At 40.9% G+C, this 20,494-nt stretch overlaps 1 protein-coding gene across 1 annotated transcript in view; it reads left to right on the forward strand.

The window, feature by feature from the left end:
- The first annotated feature begins 7,391 nt into the window (after nt 1-7,391).
- The window catches only part of ABCA4 (ATP binding cassette subfamily A member 4), a 61,620-nt gene continuing 48,517 nt past the window's right edge, over nt 7,392-20,494 (forward strand). Inside the window, exons 1-6 of the mRNA XM_071436252.1 lie at nt 7,392-7,457; nt 9,867-9,960; nt 10,492-10,633; nt 12,543-12,682; nt 15,403-15,530; nt 19,682-19,879. Of these exons, the coding sequence (XP_071292353.1) occupies nt 7,392-7,457; nt 9,867-9,960; nt 10,492-10,633; nt 12,543-12,682; nt 15,403-15,530; nt 19,682-19,879 (768 nt within the window). The remainder of the gene's footprint in view (nt 7,458-9,866; nt 9,961-10,491; nt 10,634-12,542; nt 12,683-15,402; nt 15,531-19,681; nt 19,880-20,494) is intronic.

Below are 20,494 nucleotides of genomic sequence, written 5' to 3' on the forward strand. Positions count from 1 at the left end.
GTGACTCTATGGCTTCTATATCTGGATTTCTTCTAACTTATTAAAATACAGATGTTTGGCCTTTGCAATAGTGTAGTACTCTCCTGCATCTGTCTTCTGGGACTAAGGGGTGGCACACTTTTCTTTATGGGATTACAATTAGCATGACCCTTTCTTGCATACTATAGAGTACAGTTGTTTTAGCATGGTACTTTCTACTGCTGTAAGCACCAGGGTGACTCTCAAAGGATGGCAGAGATGAAGAATCACTTTTCTGTTTTTGCAACAGGGAATACACTGGACTTTAATACTTTTGCCAGTTTTCCCAAAACACCACAGATAAAATCCCACACTGTTTGGTGGACATAATCTGATTTTTGTTTCTAGAACTCACAATGCTGGACTTTGATTCCTTGTTGCATTTCCACAGAAGCAGGACTTGCATTCTTGGCAAAGACCACCCTATCACTGGATGGTTCTGGCCATACTTGAGGTCATTTCTTTGGGGAGCTGCCTCTTATTATAGAACAGCTGAAAGCCCCAGATGCTGCTGTCTGCCCAGACTGGTGTTGGGAGTTGCAGAACAAAGTATGTGGAAAGGCTTCTTCACATAGATGGGAAGTTGTTGTACCTTGACAGTGGAGGAGTGCACATACATACCCCACACAAGAGGTTAATGAATCATTAAAGGCAGTGTAGTGTAACTTCATAGCACAGTTGTGAAAGGATCAATGTTAATTAGGACCACCAAATAGCAAAATAATCTGTGAATTATCATCAAATTTTTTGTCTGGCTATATTTGTTTCAGCATGTCTGACACTGGATATGGTAATGGCATAAGAAATTAATTAAACTTCTCAATTTTAATAATTTCTTCATTTAATAAAGCTGTTCAGCTACTGTGATGGAGGTCTCTAGTACTCCCCAGAGCAGGCTCCTGAGATTTACAACAGTGAACACTGACCCGTGAGAAACAGACAAACGTTCCTTCATCAAGTCATAATACCAGTTATTACTGGCTCTTGCCATGCTCCTTTTGACATAATATCGCCTTCCATCTTTTGCTAGTCCTGAAGGTTTCTGCTCTTTTTAAGGTGTTTTCCTCAGCGCCGCAGGTGCCAGCGGGGTGGGCCGGGAGCGCGGTGAGCAGGGCCCTGGTGCCTGTGGTTGGGGATCTGTAGCTATTTTACAAACCCACGTTATTTCAGGGAAAATATCCATTGAAGAAGATGATTTACGTGTCCCAGCTTTATAATGCCTTCAAGTGTTTTTATGTAATACAAGCGAAGTAGCAAGGGCACGACTTTGGAAATGGAAACCTCTGGAGCCTGTGTAAGTGTTAACGACCCTGCTGCCCGGCGTGGCGGCAGCGCAGGAGCGGCTGCGGGATGGGGCCGGGGGCTCTTTCCGAGCCTGCCCTCCCGGCCGGGGACACCGAGGCCGGCGGGGGACGCTGGGAGGCGGCGGCTTCGGGGCCACTCTGTGACTTCTTGTCAATTTTCGTAAACATTTGCACGGTGGCGTCACGGCCGTGTTGTGTTCGGGCCCGTACGCTGAGGGCTCGCCCGCCCTGAGAGGGAGCGGGGTCCGGCGGCCGCCTGAGGGGAGAGGAGGCGGCCGCGGCAGCGGAGCCTTACGCCTGGTGGAAAAGACTTGGTTTCCTTTGGAACTGGAAATGTTTCGGTTGGCCCCTGTTGTTTCTTTTGGTTCAGATGCCGATTTTTCTCTGTTTTGCTTTGAAATGGCTTCAGTCCAATGGAGGTGCAGCAATCCTACCCACCTGCTCCAGGTGCCAGGCTGTGGATCACACAAAATGCCAGGACCCGGCAGCTTGAAATCTGGGGAGGAAACCTCTTGCAGTCAGATTTGTTTGGTAATTGCATTTTCTGAAGTCGTAATGCACTGCCTCATCCCTCTTAAAGCTTTGGCAGAGTACCGACTTCTGTAAGTCCCTGACCTAATTAGTCATGACAGCTGTTTGTTTAGTAGGGCCTCTGAGGCTACCAGAGCTACCCTTCTGAAACCATCTTCTCAAACAGGGGCTTTGTTCAGATCTGAAGAAATACAGAAATATCAACATCCTGGTACAGGCTTGATGGTGCTTGAGTAGGTCATATTGGATATTTGGGAGGATTTTTATTCATGAGTCCTTAAACTCGCAGATGGAGCTGTTCTGTATCGAGCAGGGGATTAAAACAATCTCCTTACAACTGAGCAGTGTTATTCTGCGACTGCTAACTGCACCTAAGATATGTGTTTCTTTGCTGCTAAGCTGAACATTCCTTCAGAAACCTTTCTCTTTCAGCAGTTCTCACAGATGAGGTAAGTTTTTGTGGTAAGTTTTCAAGGTTTTTGTTTCTTCTGTGTAAGAAGTCTGTGTTTTGATTGCAAATCCATGAAGTCTTTAGCTTCCGTGTAGCAGAGGCCTAATGGAGCTAATCTGAGAGCTGACACGCAAGGCTCTGCGAAGGCAGCGCACGTATGGTAACGTTGGTAACCTAGCTCAGAGCGTGTTTGTACTTTCTGAGTGACTTTGCTACATACACTGTGGCTCACCATACAGAGTGGGCTCAGAGCACACAAAGTTAGTTCTGTTTGGGTGAACCTAAACTGGAACGTGTGCTTCAGCACCGTACCTGATGTGCTGCAGCTGCTAATGCACCTTCAGTCTGTGCCTGGAGCTCATCTGAAGTAACCCTTAGGCAAATAGTGCACGGGTCCTTGGTCCTCAGCACCCACTGTTTCACTGTAGAGCTGCTCTTGTTGGGCCATCCCACTTGTCCACATACACATAATATGTTGGGAAAATAGAGCAAATTCAATGTTTGCTTCCCTTTAGTAAGGGGGGGGGGGGGGGGGGGGCAAGGGAGGGACAGGCAATGTCTGATATTTACAAATGGCGTTATTTAGAATATTCACGGAAGTAAGTCTTACAGGAGGACTCTTTGGAGACAAGCCTTTCTGAATAAAATGTTCTTATCTGCATGCCTGTTTATATTCATAGAGAGAAGGGAATTCTTTTTCTAATTTAGAGATCCAAAGGGCCCTTGGAAAGTGTTTCACTCACTGGTAGAAGAAAAAGCTATCCTAAATCTTTCAAAATGTTAAATGTTTGAGGAAGGTGAATGCTTGGAAAATCCTTGTTCCTCAGGCCTTATGCAGTTGGATGACAGAACAGTGTTTATATGAAGTGAGCTGAATTACACCAGAAGTAGAAAGCATGCCATGTGTTTCTACTGTTTTGTGCTTGTTTATCCAGAGATTGGGGTGATTAGCTCACTGCTGGGTTTGCATAAGAATGGAATCTGTTTAAGATTCCACATTTCTCTGTGTTTGACAGAAGAGTCTGATTGTGATTGTCTTTGATTCATAGAAATACACCTTTCAAACAGAAGTTCCATGGGGCCTTTTCTTAGTCTCTCTGATGTTTTATCATTTGATCCTGGTTTGACAGAACTTCCCATTCTTGTCTTTCGGGTTGCTCCTTATTTCAGAGGGAGGCCTCTGAAATACATAGGAAACACCTAAAAAGCTTCAGCTTGGGTTTCCCCCAGTAGTTTGAGACAGTTGGGTGCAAAAATTAACTCAGCCTCAACCTGTGTTTGTGTGGTTTACTTTCCATACACATAGATAGATCTTTTAATAGGATACATTTATACTCACCCACTCCTACCGTCACTCTAGGCAAAATTGTGTGGCATTAATTGTGTTAACTTTCTAGTGAGCCTGTGTTGAGGGAAATCTTCTACATGCATAAAAATGTCTCACAGGTCAGGAAATGCTGGAAAGTGTTGTTGAACATTAGAAGTGCTGGCCCATGAGCACACCCAATACACCTAAGTGTGGATATTTGCAAAGCTATCTTTTCAGGTAATTTTAAAATTCTCCTTATTTTACAGAAATATTTGTTTGTGGTACTGGAGAGATTACTGGGGATATTTTTATAATTTGCTGAACAAATAGCATTTAATCAGACTTTAATTTTTTAGTCAAAAGTCAGGAATAAGCCTGGAAATAAGAAAACAAAATTCTGGTATTTAAAACAGCTGTTAAAGCTATGGCATATGTGTGTGAGGTAAGAGGATATCACAACACACATGCCATGTGACCCCATGTATTGCATATAGGTGCTCATGAAGCATGTCACTGGGATTCTTGTATCTACTGTAGGCACAATGCAAGAACTGTCACCAAACATCTATTTCTACTTTCTTTGTGGTCTGATATGTAAGTGGAATGTCTCATGATTTGTTGTTGCTGGTAACAAACGACAGATCTTTAGGAAATAGCTAAGTCATAGTGATGACTGTGGGTAGAGCAACAGTGAAATTGTGCAGTGTGCTCCATAAGCTGAACTCTATTTTACCCTCCCATGTAAAGTGATAGGCCCTACATAAGCTTTCTCTGTTCACTTCTGAAGATCCCTTTGTAAAGCTAAAAAGTAGAAATGGGTCACAGGAGCAGTAGATGTAGTTGACCATAGAAAGCAAAATATCCTCTACCATTATCCAATTGTGATGTAAAAATCTAATTAGGAGAGATTAATTTAATCTGTTAGAGCTGTCTGAAAACATGTGGATAGCAAAAAGAGATCCATTTTCTTAAAATAACTTGCCTTAGGATTTCAGAGATGAAATGCTTGTTTGCTGGATAAAACAATTGAATTACCTGTTTGTCTCAGACATTGTGGTAGGGCTCAAACCCGGTCTGCAGCTGAGAAGCAGCAGCAGTGCTGGTTTCTCTGCTTTGCACTGCCATTAGTCAGAGTTAGCTTCTACCTGTGGCTTTGTGAAGCTTTGTTTCTCTGTCTAGATTGAAGCAGGCTGTGTCTTACCTGTGATATGAACATATGCTCAAATATGAAATTAGATCATATGAAATTAGATCAAAGCCACTTTTACAAGAGGAGGTTGCCATAGAACCATAGAATAGAATCATTGAGGTTAGAAAGGACCTCCAAGATCAAGCCCAACTTTTGACCAAAACCACCACATCAACTAAACCATAGCACTAAGTGCCATGTTCAGTCATTTCTTGAACACTTCCAGGGACAGTGATTCCACCACCTTCCTGCGCAACCCTTTCAGTGAAAAAAATCCCTCCTGATGTCCAGCCTGAACCTTCTCTGGCACAGCTTGAGGCCATGCCCTCTTGTCCTATCACTGCTTGCCTGGGAGAAGTTGCCAACCCCCATCTTGCTAAACCCTCCTTGTGGGCAGTTGTAGAGAATGGTAAATTCTGCCCTGAGCCACCTCCTCTCCAGACCAAACCCCAGCTCCCTCAGCCACTCCTCACAGGACTCACTCTCCAGCCCCTTGCCCAGCTCTGCTGCCTCTCTCCAGGCTGGCTCCAGCCCCTGAGGTGATGGGCCCACAGCTGGGCACGGCTCTCCAGCTGTGCCCTCACCAGTGCCCAGTACAGGGGCACAATCACTGCCCTGCTCCTGCTGGCCACACTGCTCCTGGTACAGGCCAGGATGCCCCTGGCCTTCTTGGCCACCTGGGCACACCTGGCTCATGTTCAGCAGCTGTCAACCAGCACCCCCAGGCTTTTTCCCACTGGGCAGTTTTCCAGACACTCTTCCCCCTGTCCATAGTACTGCCTGGGTTTGTTGTGACCATTTGGCAAATGGTTGTCACACTAGCCAATCTCCAGTCATCTGGGACTCCCTGGTTTACCAGGATGAATGATAAATGATGGAGGGAGCCCTGGTGAGCTCTTTTGCCAGTTCCTTCAGTACTCCTGAGTGGATCCCATCCTACTTCATAGACTTGTGAGTGTCTAAGTGCACAGCAGGTCACTAACTATGGCCTAATAGATTGCAGGGGAAATTTTCTGCTCCCCATCCCAGCTCAGGGGAGTGGTTGCTCTGAGGATAACCAATCTTTGTGTTGAAGACTGAGGCAAAGAAGGCATTAAATACCAAGGGCTTTTCCTCATCCTTGGTTACAGTGTTTCTCTCTGCATGCAATAAATAATGGAGATTTCCTTTGGCCATCATTTTGTTGTTTATGCATTTATAAAAACACTTTTTATTATTTTTCACAGCGGTTGTCAGTTTGAGTTCTAGCTGAGCTTTTGCCATTCTAATTTTTTCTCTATGTGACCTAACAACGTCCTTGCACTCTTCCTGAGTTGGCTGCCCCTTCTTCCAAAGGTTGTAAACTCTCTATTTTTCCCTGATTTCCAGTGAAAGTGCCCTGTTCAGCCAAGGCTGGTCTTCTTCCCTGCTGGCTCACCTTTCAGCACATAGGAATGGCCTGATCCTGTGCTTTGTTATAATTTGTGCCAGAAGCCAAGTTGAAGTGGGTGGCTTAGGTGGCCCCTGTGTGACACTCAAAGGCCAAGTGATGGTGCTGGGGAAGTGCAGAGTGCAGTGCTCTGCTTTCAGAGCTGTAGTGGGCTGGGGGAAATCTACAGAGTGTTAAATTCTGTATAGCAGTTTTGTGGAGGATTTTCAAAGGTGTCCCCAAAGCCCTCTGAAGGGGAAAGAAAAGGGTAAGCACTGCCACATGCTTTTAAATTCTTTTTTTAATAATGAAAACTGGGTTGTTGTTCAGCTTCTACTTGGAAGAACAATCACAGGGAAACTGTTATAGTGCTTATATAGAGTCATTGCTCAGCATGAGCACTGGTAGGAGGTTTTGCTGCATTGCTGTTTCAAATGCCCTTTACAGATGAAAATCTATAGGGAATTCAGTGTTCACTCAGTCCTTAAGTGTAGTGGTCTTTTTCTGATTTTAGAGGAGTGTTGTTATATATGTAAATGAACTTCTTTTTTGGAAATTGAATTTCTTTCAGTGCCTACTCTCTTTCTGATCACAGCCATCCCAAGCCAACACTGATTTTATGAGCAGGGTGCTGCATGTAAAGAGTGAAGATAGATCTCCACCATGACTTATCACTCCAGAAGTTCATGTACCTCCTCAGACCAAGTGGAGTTCTCCAAACATTATAACTAGGTACTATTCTTTATCATGGTTCTACTGTGCTGATTTATTATAGTGTTTTGCTCTACTTAAAGTAGTAAAAAAGATTTGTTGTGATAAATGATGCAACAATTAACTGCCTTCATTACATGCAAGTGCAAGTTAATAGCCAGATTCAATGTTCATGACTTTTTTTATTCTTAAGAGATGTTCTTCCTCTCTACTGCTTTTCAATGCTGATAAATGTGTCACAGGAAGTAGCCTCCAAACAAAGGAAACTCACGATTTTTCATGCATGATAGTGTATGAAAAGTGCAAAATTAAATGGTGCAGACAATGAAAGGAACTGATCTCTGTGATAACATAATCTTAAAATAAGAAGAGAAAGCTGTTATTTTGCTCTAAGGTCTGTTTCTGATGTCAGCTGAGAAATGGCAATGCATCCTTTGCCACAGGTTAACCAGAAGTATTGATGCAGAAGAATGAACTTCTTCAGGCAAGTCAGACTTCTACTCTGGAAGAACTGGATCCTTCGGAAAAGACAAAAGGTAAAGTATTAGTCTTTGGATTTCAGGTTTGAACCATGCACTCCACTGGTACATTTATCAGCATGTAAAACTCTCAAGTCCCTCAAAGAATCCCATGTGATCTTTGTAGGGGCCTGTTGTCTGGCATCTTGTCTGGTGCAGTTTACAAAGCTGCTCTTTACAGACCAAACATAGAATAGACATGTTGGGATTTTCTTTGACAAATAAAATTGTGTACCAGAAGAGCTGTGGTTGGTAATATTTATATGTTTTCACATAAAAAGATCTGTTGTTAGAAAACATAATGAGCATCATTCAGCTCAGAAGGATTTGATTCCTAATTTTAGATTTGCTCTTCACACTTAGCTGTTCTTAGATGTGACTCTAGTTAGGACCTTACAGTTCACACAGATTGTGTCTTTTTTAGTATGGCTGAATGACATATGTAAGGCAAAAGCCAGAAGTATTTTAAGTACTTTCAAATCCTCTTAGATCTTATGATACTTTGTCTTACAGCAAGACTTCATTGCAGAGTCTACAGTTGATCCATAGCCAATTTAAGCTTCTCACATTTATGTGGTCTTATAACTGTGCTTGCTCCATTACAGCTCTGTCTGGATATTACATTTCTCTGTGCATCTTGCTGGGATTTCTGGCTATTTATCATGTGGTTCTGCAGGATTATGGGCTGCTTTCTGATACTTCTAGTGAATTCTGAGACACCTTTTTGTCCTCTGGATAAGGTCCACAGGAAAAAGTCAGAGGTCTGACAGCACTGGTCCGTCCTTACCACACAACACATTGTGTACCAAGTTGAAAGCAAGCTTCCCTTGAGCTTCAGACTTTGATCTTTTCCAAACTAGTTAACTCAGACAGAAAGGAGCTACCAAATTCAAGTCTGAGGATTTTGTATTTCCTGGGGGTGAAGAAAGAATCCACATCTGAGCATTAACACATATTTACTCTGCAGCAAAGGTGGACCAAGGAGTCTCACCAGTTCTTGCCCCTCTGCATTTGAGTGTTTAGTGCTTGTCCCAAATGGATGGCAATGGATATTGATCAGACCTTGTGGACCCTGCTGGGAAGGGTATTCAGAGCTGTGCACAACAGCTGTCAGGTTTCCCTCTCTAATAAATGTGTCATTTGCCCTTTGCTGCTGGTAAGATTTTGTCTGGTTTTAAAAAGATCAGGCATGCATAACTTCCTAGGTGGTGCTGGGTGGGTTTTTTATTATTGTTCTGTTTTAGAAAGGAAACCCTTAAGAAGAAAACTGTGAAATAGAAAATTGTTGCCTGGTGTAAAGCTTTCTACCCTTTTGCTGTGAGAATATATTGTGCTTAACTAAAGCTGTTAGACAAAATTAGAGTGGATAAACAGGGCAGCTCCAAAAAACCTGTTCTTAATGATGCTGTGGAGTGCCTTTTGCCCAAAACAACATTCACATGTGACCCATCTTGTCTTTGGCTCTGCTGCTATGTGCATTATTATCACGTATTTGGTACCTGATTGGGGAGGAGGGAGCAAAGGTAAAGAAACAAGGAGGGTTTTTCTGTACTACAACCCTGGTTCTGAAGATATTTTGTCCTGGCTGTTACAGGGAGGAGCAAAAAAGTGCCATGTGTCTGGACACAAAAATCCCATTGCTGTTCCTCAGAGCCCAAGGCCTGTGTTACAGGATCAAAGGATTGTAGTTTCAGACCTCTGCCAAAACACACAGAGGCAGTAAAACAAACTGAAACACAGAAGTGGAGGAAACAGACTCAAAACCAGGCAGGATGTTGCTCTGTGGTAAAGCAGTGCCCTTGATTTTCTGGCATGACACAGGAGCTGGTGACTGTTCTAAGTTTATTGAAAGGTCTGGGCAATAAAGGGGCTTTTGATGGGGTCTTCTGTGTTATTGAATAAGGTGTTTGATCTTAATACATACATTTCTACAGGTATTAGGAAATTAATAGCATTGAAATTAATAATGACAAAAAGAAGCTAAAGTAAAGGTCAAAGTATGTAAAGCTTATGCTGCAGTCTTTTACTTTTGGGTAAGCAGAGTGTACTGACAGCCTGCTAATGAGCCCAGCAGTGTCAAAGTGTGGATTAAAATAATCAATCTGTCACTTATATCTAATCCTTGTTGTAGAGTCATGCACTACCTCCTGCCTCTTTTCACCTCAGTCAGGATGTTTAGGTATTTCTTTAGAAGAGGCAGAGAAGCCACTGAGCACTGAATTCATAGTGATGCTTCATGGCATTCTAATGAAATCCTCTTTTGGGTTTCCTTCTCAAATGCTGTAACAGGCAATGGATAGCCATAGGCACGTGCTGCACTGTGCATTTCTGCTGTGAGAGGAGGTCTCATGCCTTTAGCCATCTAGTGACTCTATGGTGGTCTATTTGTAAAATTTATTTTTAATTTACTTTTTCCTTTTTTTCCAGCTTCGTTTTCTAGTGGAGCTTTTATGGCCTCTGTCATTGTTTCTTGCACTTGTCTGGCTGAGGAAAGCTAATCCACTGTATCGCCAACATGAATGTAAGAATGTTTCAGAGGTTATCATGATCTGACTTGTCATAAGTAATGGCCAGGTGTTCTCAGACAGAGGTATTGGGACCTGTTTGTGGAGTGTTACTATCCAACGGTGAAAGAACAGACTTCAGTTCAAATAGCTTAGTTATTTGTAGCCATGTAGTGAGTGTAAGACCTAGCAGTGAAGACATAGAAAAAATGTCAAAATGTCAAAAATGTTTTCCTCTGAGATGCTTTCTGGTCAGACCTACGTGGGGTTTCAAGGTGCTATCTAGTTTTGGATTTCCATAATTCTGTTACTGAGAAAGTACTACCTCACTACCTATTTAAAAAGGCATTCACATTACTCAGAATTAGTTTCTGTTGAAAATAGCCATATTGCTTATATTGGTGGCTTTTTTCTCAGTTAAGGATAAACCTATGTGATTCCTATCACATTCCTTCTGTAGAGAGCCAACTCATCATGCTATTTATATTCCCAAAGGCTGCATTGGAAAAGACGCCTAACAATTTCTATTTTGTGTTTTGGTACTCTAGGTCACTTCCCAAACAAGGCAATGCCATCAGCAGGAACACTGCCATGGCTACATGGCATCTTCTGCAACATGAACAATCCCTGTTTCCGCAGCCCAACCCATGGAGAGGCTCCAGGTGTAGTGTCCAACTACAAAAATTCCATGTAAGCAGAGCTCTGTGTGTGAGGCTGGGTTGCAGCAGTGCAGGCTGCTAGGGAACAGCTAATGGCTTGCTCTGGGCACCTGTTGGGCAGTCATGGGCATGAATGATGTGGGGAGAAAGGCTGGAGTATCCTCACCTTGCCTAGAAAGGTGTCTCACCACACCAAGAAATATTTTAAAGAATTGTTCTGTGGGGTGAATGAATAGGGAAGATAATAATATACGAGTGTGCAAACAGTTGAAGACAAAAATTTTCAGTTCTAGCACTTTGGTTTCATGCTGCAAATGGTCAGCAAAGTTGAAACAGCTCATAATGGTAGGTTTAGGCCTTTTAGAGAGAGACTTCAGTGCATGTCTCTAGGGAACACATGTTCACTTAATAAAATCCATAAGAATTTACTTACTGAATGTCTTTTGATAAAAGAGCATAGAATACCTAGGCGTTCTTTTCTCATCACTAGAGTTGTCCCTTCTGAATGAGAGCTCTGATTAAGTAGCAGCAAATAAGAACCTGCACTGCCACTTCTGATGTAGCACCTGTTTTGGCTATGTACTTGTGAGACTTTAATCAGCACATAACCTTCAGATACTAAGCTTGTTTGCAAAATAGGAGGATGGGAGATTTCCAGACTATTACTGAAAAAGGGCTGTGGGAGTTTTATTGCATTGTTCATTACAGCTGAGTCATGAAAGAAAGTATAGCAGACAAGGACCCTTGGAGTGAAAAAAACCCTGTCAGCCTAAATATAAAAATGCTTCAAATCTCCCTGTTGCAGAGTCCACTTTAGAGCATCCAGTGATTAAAATTCATGAGCTAATAATCTGAAGGCCACTGAAGCCCCTGTCATGTGAAAGTCTGTAATGTGGACTTAACTTACCATTTGACCTTTTGTTCCTGGTGAACAGGATTTAAAATAGTCAGCTGAACATTTTTGGTGGGGTACAGTCAAACACACAGTGAAGCTAGAGGGTTCTGGTTTCTGTACATTCTAGCTTTTATAGGTTGCTTGTTACAGAGCAAACTGTGGCTTTGTCAGTCCCAATGAATCCAGTGCACTAGAGCAGAAGTAAATTCATTGTGTTCTCTGAAATAATTTGGTCCTTCCTGTTTGTTGTTTCCTGTAAGCTAAAATGAGTCATGGGGACTGAGATACACTATTGCATGCATGGAAAAACATAATACTGTTAGAGGAGTGTAATGGCCTTGCCTGATAGTTAGAATTTCTTATGCTTGTTCATAAACAGAGGGTCTGGTTGCATCCTTGCTTGATCTGCATGTTCTAACCCAGAACCAGTAGTTGAACAGCTGCCTGTGACTATTTGTTACTTGTGTTTTCCTGCTCCTCCTAGAAGAAATATTCTGAAGGGGCCAAACAAATTGGAGGAGACTGATGTGTGAGGTGAAGGATGTTTCTGTTTGTGAATGACTCCGTGTCATTTGCTAGGCTGAGCATGTGCCCAGAGTGCTCCATTCAGCTGCTGGAGGTGGGCCTGGGCTAGAGCCAGGGTAGATTTGCGCTATAATTGTGAGATACAAGTTGTCCGGGGAAGGTTCTGTGTCTCCAGAAGGACCAGCATGGCTAACGAAAAAATATATGAATGGCCAATCTTCTGCAACACCAGTAGCCCTCTTAAAACTTCTGTGGAATTTCAAATCTAACTGAACCCCAAACTATCTGAAACTGAGGACAAAACAACTTGGTTTTTTTTTCCTTATCCCTAATACAGACAGTCAACATTTCTTCTTCTCTTCTCTTCTCTTCTCTTCTCTTCTCTTCTCTTCTCTTCTCTTCTCTTCTCTTCTCTTCTCTTCTCTTCCATTTGTTTGGTTTGGGGTTTTTTTTTTGACTTGAAAGGTTCTCAAGAGTCATCACTCTTAAATTACTGTTTCTTCATTATTTCTCCTTTTAGCCTTGCAAGGGTATATAAAGATGCTCAGGAGCTTTTACTGGAAACCCCTGAAATCCATGACCTTGGAAGAATCTGGGAAGAGCTGATCATTATGACTCAGTTTATGGAAACAATGAGAACTAATCCTGAAAGAATTGCAGGTAATTGTTGTACCTATATCCTTTAGACTATTTAATTTTTCCTTCTGAGAGTTGGATACTAGTTACTTTGAAGGCTGGCAGCATTATAATATATTTCACATGTAGCTGTTGCTCTGCTTACTGTTAGGGTAAGTTAAAATCTGTTCCATGACAAACACCTGTCATTTAAGGGAAAGGAGAGAGGCAGTCATCTCCTACTACAACCTCTTAAATGATAGTAGACAAAATTCGAAAAGCATGGATATCTCACCACACAAAGTAAAACATGGCTTAAGAAATGTCATTAATTATCATTAAAGTAAAAGCAAAAGCAGTGAGAAAGTTCACTGGAAGATGCAGAGGAATGGAAAATTAGGAACATGTCTGAATATATGCCAGGAGCATAACCCAGAGAAGTGCTTAGAGGTACTTGGTTACAGTCTTAGCTAAAACAGGTTTGAAACAGTGAAGAAGGAAACTCTTCATGATATGTTAAGAAAGCATTGAACACTTATAAACAGAATTGCAAAATCATTGCATTAATTTTTATTCAAAGCAACTTGCCAAACTCAAAACACAGTCCTGGGGAAAATAGGGAATGGTATAATTGTAAAATTTTTGGACTTGAAGTATAGAATTTGAAAAGGGTACTCCTAAAACTAAAGGTTTAAAAATGGTCTGGCTTTGTGAATTGATCTGTCCCATTCTCAAATCCTTTGTCACCGGAATAGCATTCTTATTAAAATTAGTCACTCCCCATATATTTTTAACAGGATGTGTATAAACCATCTGATACACATGGTCCACTATCCTATCAGAGGTTTATAACTAGAAGTAAAAAAAGGATTATCTCCTTGTGAATAACAGTGAGACAACCAAATGCCCCAGAATGTAAACAAGAACTCGAGTATAATCTGAGCTGTTGTTTGTACCCAGCCATAGAAATCAAACATGACTATTTAGAGGGGAGGAAAAGCATGTCATGCCATGGGTTTGCTGTGTATTGCTAAGGGGCCACACCCCGTGGTTTAGGAAGTTGCCTTTGCATTCCATATCAACTTTACTCATGAAATACAGAGTACATTCCCACGAATCCTGTGATATGAAATGTTAACACTCCTTCAGAATCTGTGGAGGTTTTAGATGTGTTTTACTTTTAAAAAATAGAAATTTGGAATTTCCTATTATATATAAAACAGTAAAAAAGTCAGTTCTGAAGCTTAACTAAATAAAATAGGAATTACCATCTTTCTTCATACAGCAAAAGTTACTTGAAAGATTGGCTATTTAAGCTGTCTGTGTTTACAGCTTACTACTATCGCTTTTAAGTAACAATTTAATTGAATAGCTGCAATGTTGAGCAAGGAAAAATTTGCAAATGCCAGAGTTGTGATTGCACCTTCTTCTGATTCCTGAAATCAGACCTGCCTCTTGAGTCCTCCTTCCTTGTCCTGGTCTCCCTTTGCTCTGACACTTTCGATGAGATGTTTTCTTGTGGTGTGCTTTTTCCTCCACACTGCCTGGATGCCAGGAAAGGCATCAGTAAGAATATGAGGGACAGACCCCTGCTATTGTTTTCAGTGTTTACTGCTTGAATAAATATGTGGAGAAACAATTGAAGAAGTTCTCAGACCCTGTAGCCTCAGGCCAGAATATGCTTAGTGCAGATGGAATTGTGGAAGTTGGTTGGCAAACTCTGATAAGACTCAGCTCACAGAATGGAGCGCATGTTTATTAGAAATGTTGAAAGTTCCATTCCCTATGTCAGTAGGATACACACTGCTCCTGTCAGTTTCCATTGCCTGTTCTAAAGACTAGAAGAATTAGAGCTATTCAAGCATTCTTCACCAAAGTCTGTGGATGCTGTGTGTATTACCTTTAATAAAGGTATAATTTAGTAAAGTTGTAATAAATATTTGATGAACATGAGCAACATTAGGTTTCCAAGCTTTTCTCTTGCACCATGCTGAGGCAGAGTTCTCACTGATAAGATTTGTAACAGAGACAAGTTTTAAAATATTGGAACTGTTTGACTTTAGGAACAGCAGTACTTTGAGTATTGTTACAGACAGTAGCAGGGAAATTGGTGGCCTCTTACATGTGACTAATTTAACAGTGGGTGGTCTCACTGGTTTGCCTGAAGAGTAGTTGTTAATCTTGTTTAATATAGTTGTTAATCTAGTTTATTATGAAGCATAAGATACAACTTTATGCTTCTCCAAAGAAGTTGAGTTATTTCTCATGCAAGATTTTCAAGGGTCACATTTGCAATGCTAGAGAATAAGGTTAACTAACTAAAATTGATTGACAACAGTGATAAATTAGTGTAAATGTAAAGGGTTGACTGAAGTTATTTACACAAGGCTCAGAAGAAAGGACACTAAGAACTGTAGCATACTTGAATCTGAACCTTTAAAATAAAGCATTATGTCAGAAAAAATCAGACCGTTTCAGATGCAGTCAGGGCTGCTTTCAATGTGTCCATTGCTGTAGCCCTAGTCTGAAACATCTTTGAGAGATCAGATATGCAGAGCCAGAACACTCAGCATTTTTTGATTATCATTTCCCAACAAAGGATTAAATTGATTTTGAGTTGCAAAAATAATTTTAGCCCCAGTTAGTCATGACTAGGTATAAGAGCCAAAGCACATTCTTTTTGCAGGTTTAAGCCAGGATATGAGCTGTTCTTTAACTTCCTTTGTTTGGTATCTCACTGATCTGTGCATTCTTTTTTCATCCAGGAAGAGGAATACGAATTCTTGACATTTTGAAAGATGGGGAGACCCTCACTTCCTTCTTGCTAGAAAATATTGGCCTCGCAGATTTTGTTGTTTACCAGCTCATTAATGCTCAAGTGCGCCCTGAACAGGTGGGTAGAGTTTAACAGCTACCAGGTCGTTACCTGTGAGGAACCAATCTCCTGGCTCTATGTGCAAAGTAGCCTCAGCAAAGGCCTCGGGCCCGGAATAACTGATGCCTTATGGGTTGTTTGTACAATTTCTCCATTTGTTTTTTGTGAATCTAGAGGAAGAGATGTTTGGTTTGTCTTTAAAAAACATTTTGAGAATACATTAAATATTAACAAATCATTAAATAAACAGCAAAATCCTGTCGTTGCACCCAAGTAATGAGCATCAAGAAACAGTACTGGCAAGTACTGCATCCATCCCCATGACTGAAGACTTGATTCAAAAACATAAGGAAGCTGTGCATCCTTTTGAGATAATAGTCCTGATGAGAGAAGAACTATTGGAGGTTCTTAATTTTTAATTTCTCTGCCCTAATGTCAGCATGGTAGCTTTTTGGTATTGTCTTACATGAGTAGGTGAAAGTGGAGAAACAGACCCACTTTCTTAGAATCTGATTGAAAAATAAATCTGCTAAGAAAATTCAGAGTGAAAAATGCAGGTCAAATCCCTCCTGAAGCAGCTAAGCAAGGAACTATGTTTGACCAAGTCCAGGCTGTCTCTGCTTCTGCATGTACATGCTGTATATGCTTCTGCATGATAGCTGGGAGCTCTCTGAGGAATGCTATATTAATGAATGAATGTTGATGAATCGGAATTCTGTAACAATTTCTACACTGCATTAGTGTGGGTGGAAGCAAGTGAATAATTGAGGCTGAAAGACACAATTCCTCTGTTTCTCTGCCACATAAAATGCAAATTCTAAAACTGTGTGTGGGCAGAAGGAAGGAGGGCATTCATGACTTTTCATGCAGTTCCTTTTGTGCATCACAGGTTTCGGTTGGTGTGACCAGTAGCCAAATTACTTATTTGCTGAATTCTCGATTGGTACCTGGTGAAGCCCTCCCCTGTCCTCACTTTATCATGAAGCAATACCACCAGATCATACCAAAGCCAGTGTAAATTGATACATCCTATGCATTTTCACACTTCCATGTCAGCTGAGATGTTGAAAATTTGCTTCCTTGCTGCTTGTGACAAGGAGAATATATACAGATATCTTGCTGGGTTTCTCTTTTCCTATCTTTTCCCATACCTCTTCTGCACCAGAGGTCTGCTGTGTCAGGAGAACTTAGTGCTGCTGTGTTAGACTCTATTAGCTCCCCAGTGGCATTCATTCATCTCCTGCTAAAAATTCTGCTTGCCAGTGTATGCAGGACTGACATTTTCAACATCATCACCAAAAAATAATTATTGAAACCTGCTGGAATGTGGTGTCTTTCTGCTGTGTTTTCTGTGCTTATGTAGAAAGAGATGTAGTTTTCTTTATGCTGGAAATTAAAGAAATTGAGTATTGGTTAGAGGAAGCTAAAGGAGATCTGGTGTTAAATACCACTTTTGCTACCCTCCATGCAGTTTCCTTGTTAGCAGTAATTGCAGGGACGCAAGATCATCTCACCAGAGCTGATTTACAGCTATGAGAAAAGAAAGTGCTGTGAATACTTCTTTCAGGTGAAAATGATGCAGGTGAAAAACCAATCTCATCATTTTAAAGAGACAGCAAGAGAATTATTTTCAGTAGGAATTGAACACTGCATTTTCTGTGGGAGATGATTTGCTTCATTCCAATAGCCCTTCTTGATAAGCAAGTTACTTATGCTGGACTTATGCATGGTTGAGGTGGAAGTTTCAGAGCCATGACTAGACACTAGATCTATGGTTGTCTTAATTCTCAACTGTGATAGTTCATCTCCAGTTCTTCATGCTGTCTGCCCTCTGTTAGCCAGTTCATCTCCAGTTCTTCATGCTGTCTACCCTCTGTTAGCCTGCTTATTTCTGTACACCCCTTCCCCCTGCTGCTGATGGCACAGAGCTGATCAACCTGAAAGCAACTTGTTTACAAAAGCCTGACTGTTGCCAACAGCTGGCTGGAGATCTAGGTCTGAGCCGCCTGGGAGTCAGGAAATGACACACAAAGCTGAAAGCTAAACCTGATCAAACAGCCAACTAGCTGAAAAAATAATTTGGACTTCATCTTGCCAGCTTTGGCTAAACAGTGACACATTGATTTTAAAAAAAAAGTATTGAAGTTTCCCTCTGAGAGCCTGTTTTTTGAGTCATTCTAAGATAAAGATAAGAAACTGATGTTAAAGCACAACAATAAGAAGTTCAGGAAAGATTGGCAGCAGCACAGCCTGCTGGAAAAATTGGAAGGGTGGAGGTTTGGTGTTTTTCTAATCCCATCTGTTCATGAACATTATTGAAACGCAGTTACAGTTTGTAAATAAAAACTCCTTTTTTTTTTTTTTTTCCGGTGTTTATCCTTCTTAGTGATGTTAATGTCACCGTTTCCTCATTTCACAAGTCAAATCAAGGTTCCCAGGCTGCCTCCCTGTGCAGCCCAGTTTCATTGCCGTTGACCCTGCCTGATGAGGACCACACTAAATGAGGCGTGTATGGTTAAAAAATGCTGTACTTACCACACACATCCCCAGGACATAAGTGACCCAGCAAATATGCTAATTATTTCACTGGCATAAAATAACTTAATTCCAATTCAAATGTTCCAATTTGGGGGGGGGGGGGGGGGGGGCAGGGATTTGTGGTTTTGGAGGTTTTTTGCAAGACAGGCTGGATCTGTCAGTTGAATTCCTTCTTTTGCATTGTGCCTTTCTCCGCACTGTCAAACTTGTGTTAATAATGCCTTTATAGCAGTACAGCTGTAGTGATGATAATGCCTCTCAGATACTTCTAGAAATTTGCGTCCCTTTTTTGCATCATCATTCCAAAATACAATCTGTGTGTAATTCAGAGGCCTTTCTTTTTTTGTCAACTGCTGCTCCATAAGCTGGAGCTCAGGGCAGTCATGGCAGATAAAATACAATGGTTTTCACATACAAAATTTTGATACTAATGTATTTCCCAATTTGCTTAGATAAGAAGTAAATACATCTATGTCTGACCTGGTATAGGTGTGGTGTGTTTTTTCAATGCATATGTCTTAAAGACTGGAATGCTCAGCAGATTATTTTTCTAGAGAAAATTAATTTCCTGGGTAGATTTTGACAATTTCTAATAAGAAATTTAATAATTTCTTATTAAATTCATTTAGTCTAATGATATTGTGTCAGTGCATAGTTTTTGCTTGTCTGAAAGTCTGTGTTCATCTCAAACACAGCATTCATTTACAGTCATCACAGTGTTCTGAGCAGTGTTTTCCTTAAATTTGCACTGTGAAAGGAGATGGACAGAGGATGGGAACATTAGCTTATAAGCAATTTCCAGGGCTACTTTTTATTATATTTCCATGTACTCTGTATGTTATAAAGTAAGTAGAATTTATTCATAGACTACAAAGATTCCATAACAGCAATGTAAATCCCATGTAAATCTACTCATTTCTATAGAGTTATTCTGCATTTACATTGGTTTAACTATAAACTAATGCGTTCTCATTAGTTGAACACTAAAGAGAAAAAATTTGGGCTTTTTCTGTTCTATGTTTATGTTAGAAGTGGTAATCAGTAAATGGGTGTGATTTAATGTAGAATGGCTTTGTAAATCCTGTCTATGTGCCTGTGCAGAGTGACAGTGAATAATGCCTGTGGGAAGTGTTGTAGTGAAACAGTCATAACTGAAATAGAATGCTGAGGGAAATCAAGCTTAAGAATGAGAGGTATTGTTTTTGGGTTTTTTTCTTAGAGCAAGTAACCTGAACATAAAAGGTAGAGTGATGTAGTACCATCATTTGGTCCTGGGAAAATAATTTCAAGCAAGCTGCAGCTATTCCTCTTTAGCCACAAGGATGGGTGGCATGGTTTCAGGTGTGCTTAGATGACAGTGAGGAAGGGAAGATGACTCACAGGGACTTTTGCAATGGAAGGAAAATCACTAATGAGAAGACAAAAAATATGTCTGAAGGCAAGGTGATCTAGCATAGCATCAAATGAAGGTGATTCAAGGGTTGATGCTTCAGCTGAACACATCTCTCTGCCATTCATTAAAATATTAGCAGAGGCTGATATCAAACTGTCCACTTTTGATAAATTTTTCATTGTTCCTGAGCAGTATGCAAGTTTCATAACAATAAGTAAAACACTGGTTTTATTTGCAGTTCGCCTATGGTGTCCCTAGCTTGACTCTGAAGGACATTGCTTGCAGTGAGGCGCTCCTGGACCGCTTTATTATCTTCAGCAGCCGAAGAGGTCTCCCTTCTGTACACAAGGCCATGTGTGCCCTGTCCCAGGACAGTCTACAAAGAGTAGAAGATGCCTTGTATGCAAATGTTGATTTCTTTAAGCTATTCCGGCTGGTAAGTATTAACACAATTAACCCTGCCTTATGTTGTCATTTTTTTTTCCCTTAAATTTCAGTGCCCTTCAAGATTTTTTGTTTTTTGGTTTTTTTTTGGTAATACATCACCAATTTTCCAAGTGGTTTTAGTTTATTTACCCCTGAAAATGTAAGGTTATGGAGGTGGGATTGTTAACCTACCACCAGCAGGACACCAGATAGTTCTGAGTATGTTTTGGAATGAAACAGATGAAATTCACAATACAGCAGAACTAAGAGATTCAAATGCAGTTTTTAATTCAAAGTTTGTGTTGAAATATTATCTGGTCTTTCCAGTCTGTGTAGCTAAACAATGTGTGGCAAAAAAATGTAGGGAATCATGAGGATTCTTGAAATACTGAATGCAGCCCATTCTGTCTTTGCTCTGTCCAGCATGACAGAATTTTACTGCCATTTTAGAATGGCAGTCAAAGTCACGGTGCAGCTTGAGCTGGTGTAGCCATGTGAGCCATTTTTAAAAACCCAAACCAACCAAACTAGGAAGTTGTGCTGGCTTTCATCACTCTTTCTATAGAAGCTTTTCCTTACTCCTGTTCATTTTCCTTGCCCTTCTTTGTGTTCCTGTTTCTACTGT

Source organism: Agelaius tricolor, unplaced genomic scaffold, assembly GCF_023055355.1.
Source record: "Agelaius tricolor isolate 1412-34295 unplaced genomic scaffold, bAgeTri1.0.p SCAF_11, whole genome shotgun sequence".
Taxonomy (NCBI): Eukaryota; Metazoa; Chordata; class Aves; order Passeriformes; family Icteridae; genus Agelaius; species Agelaius tricolor.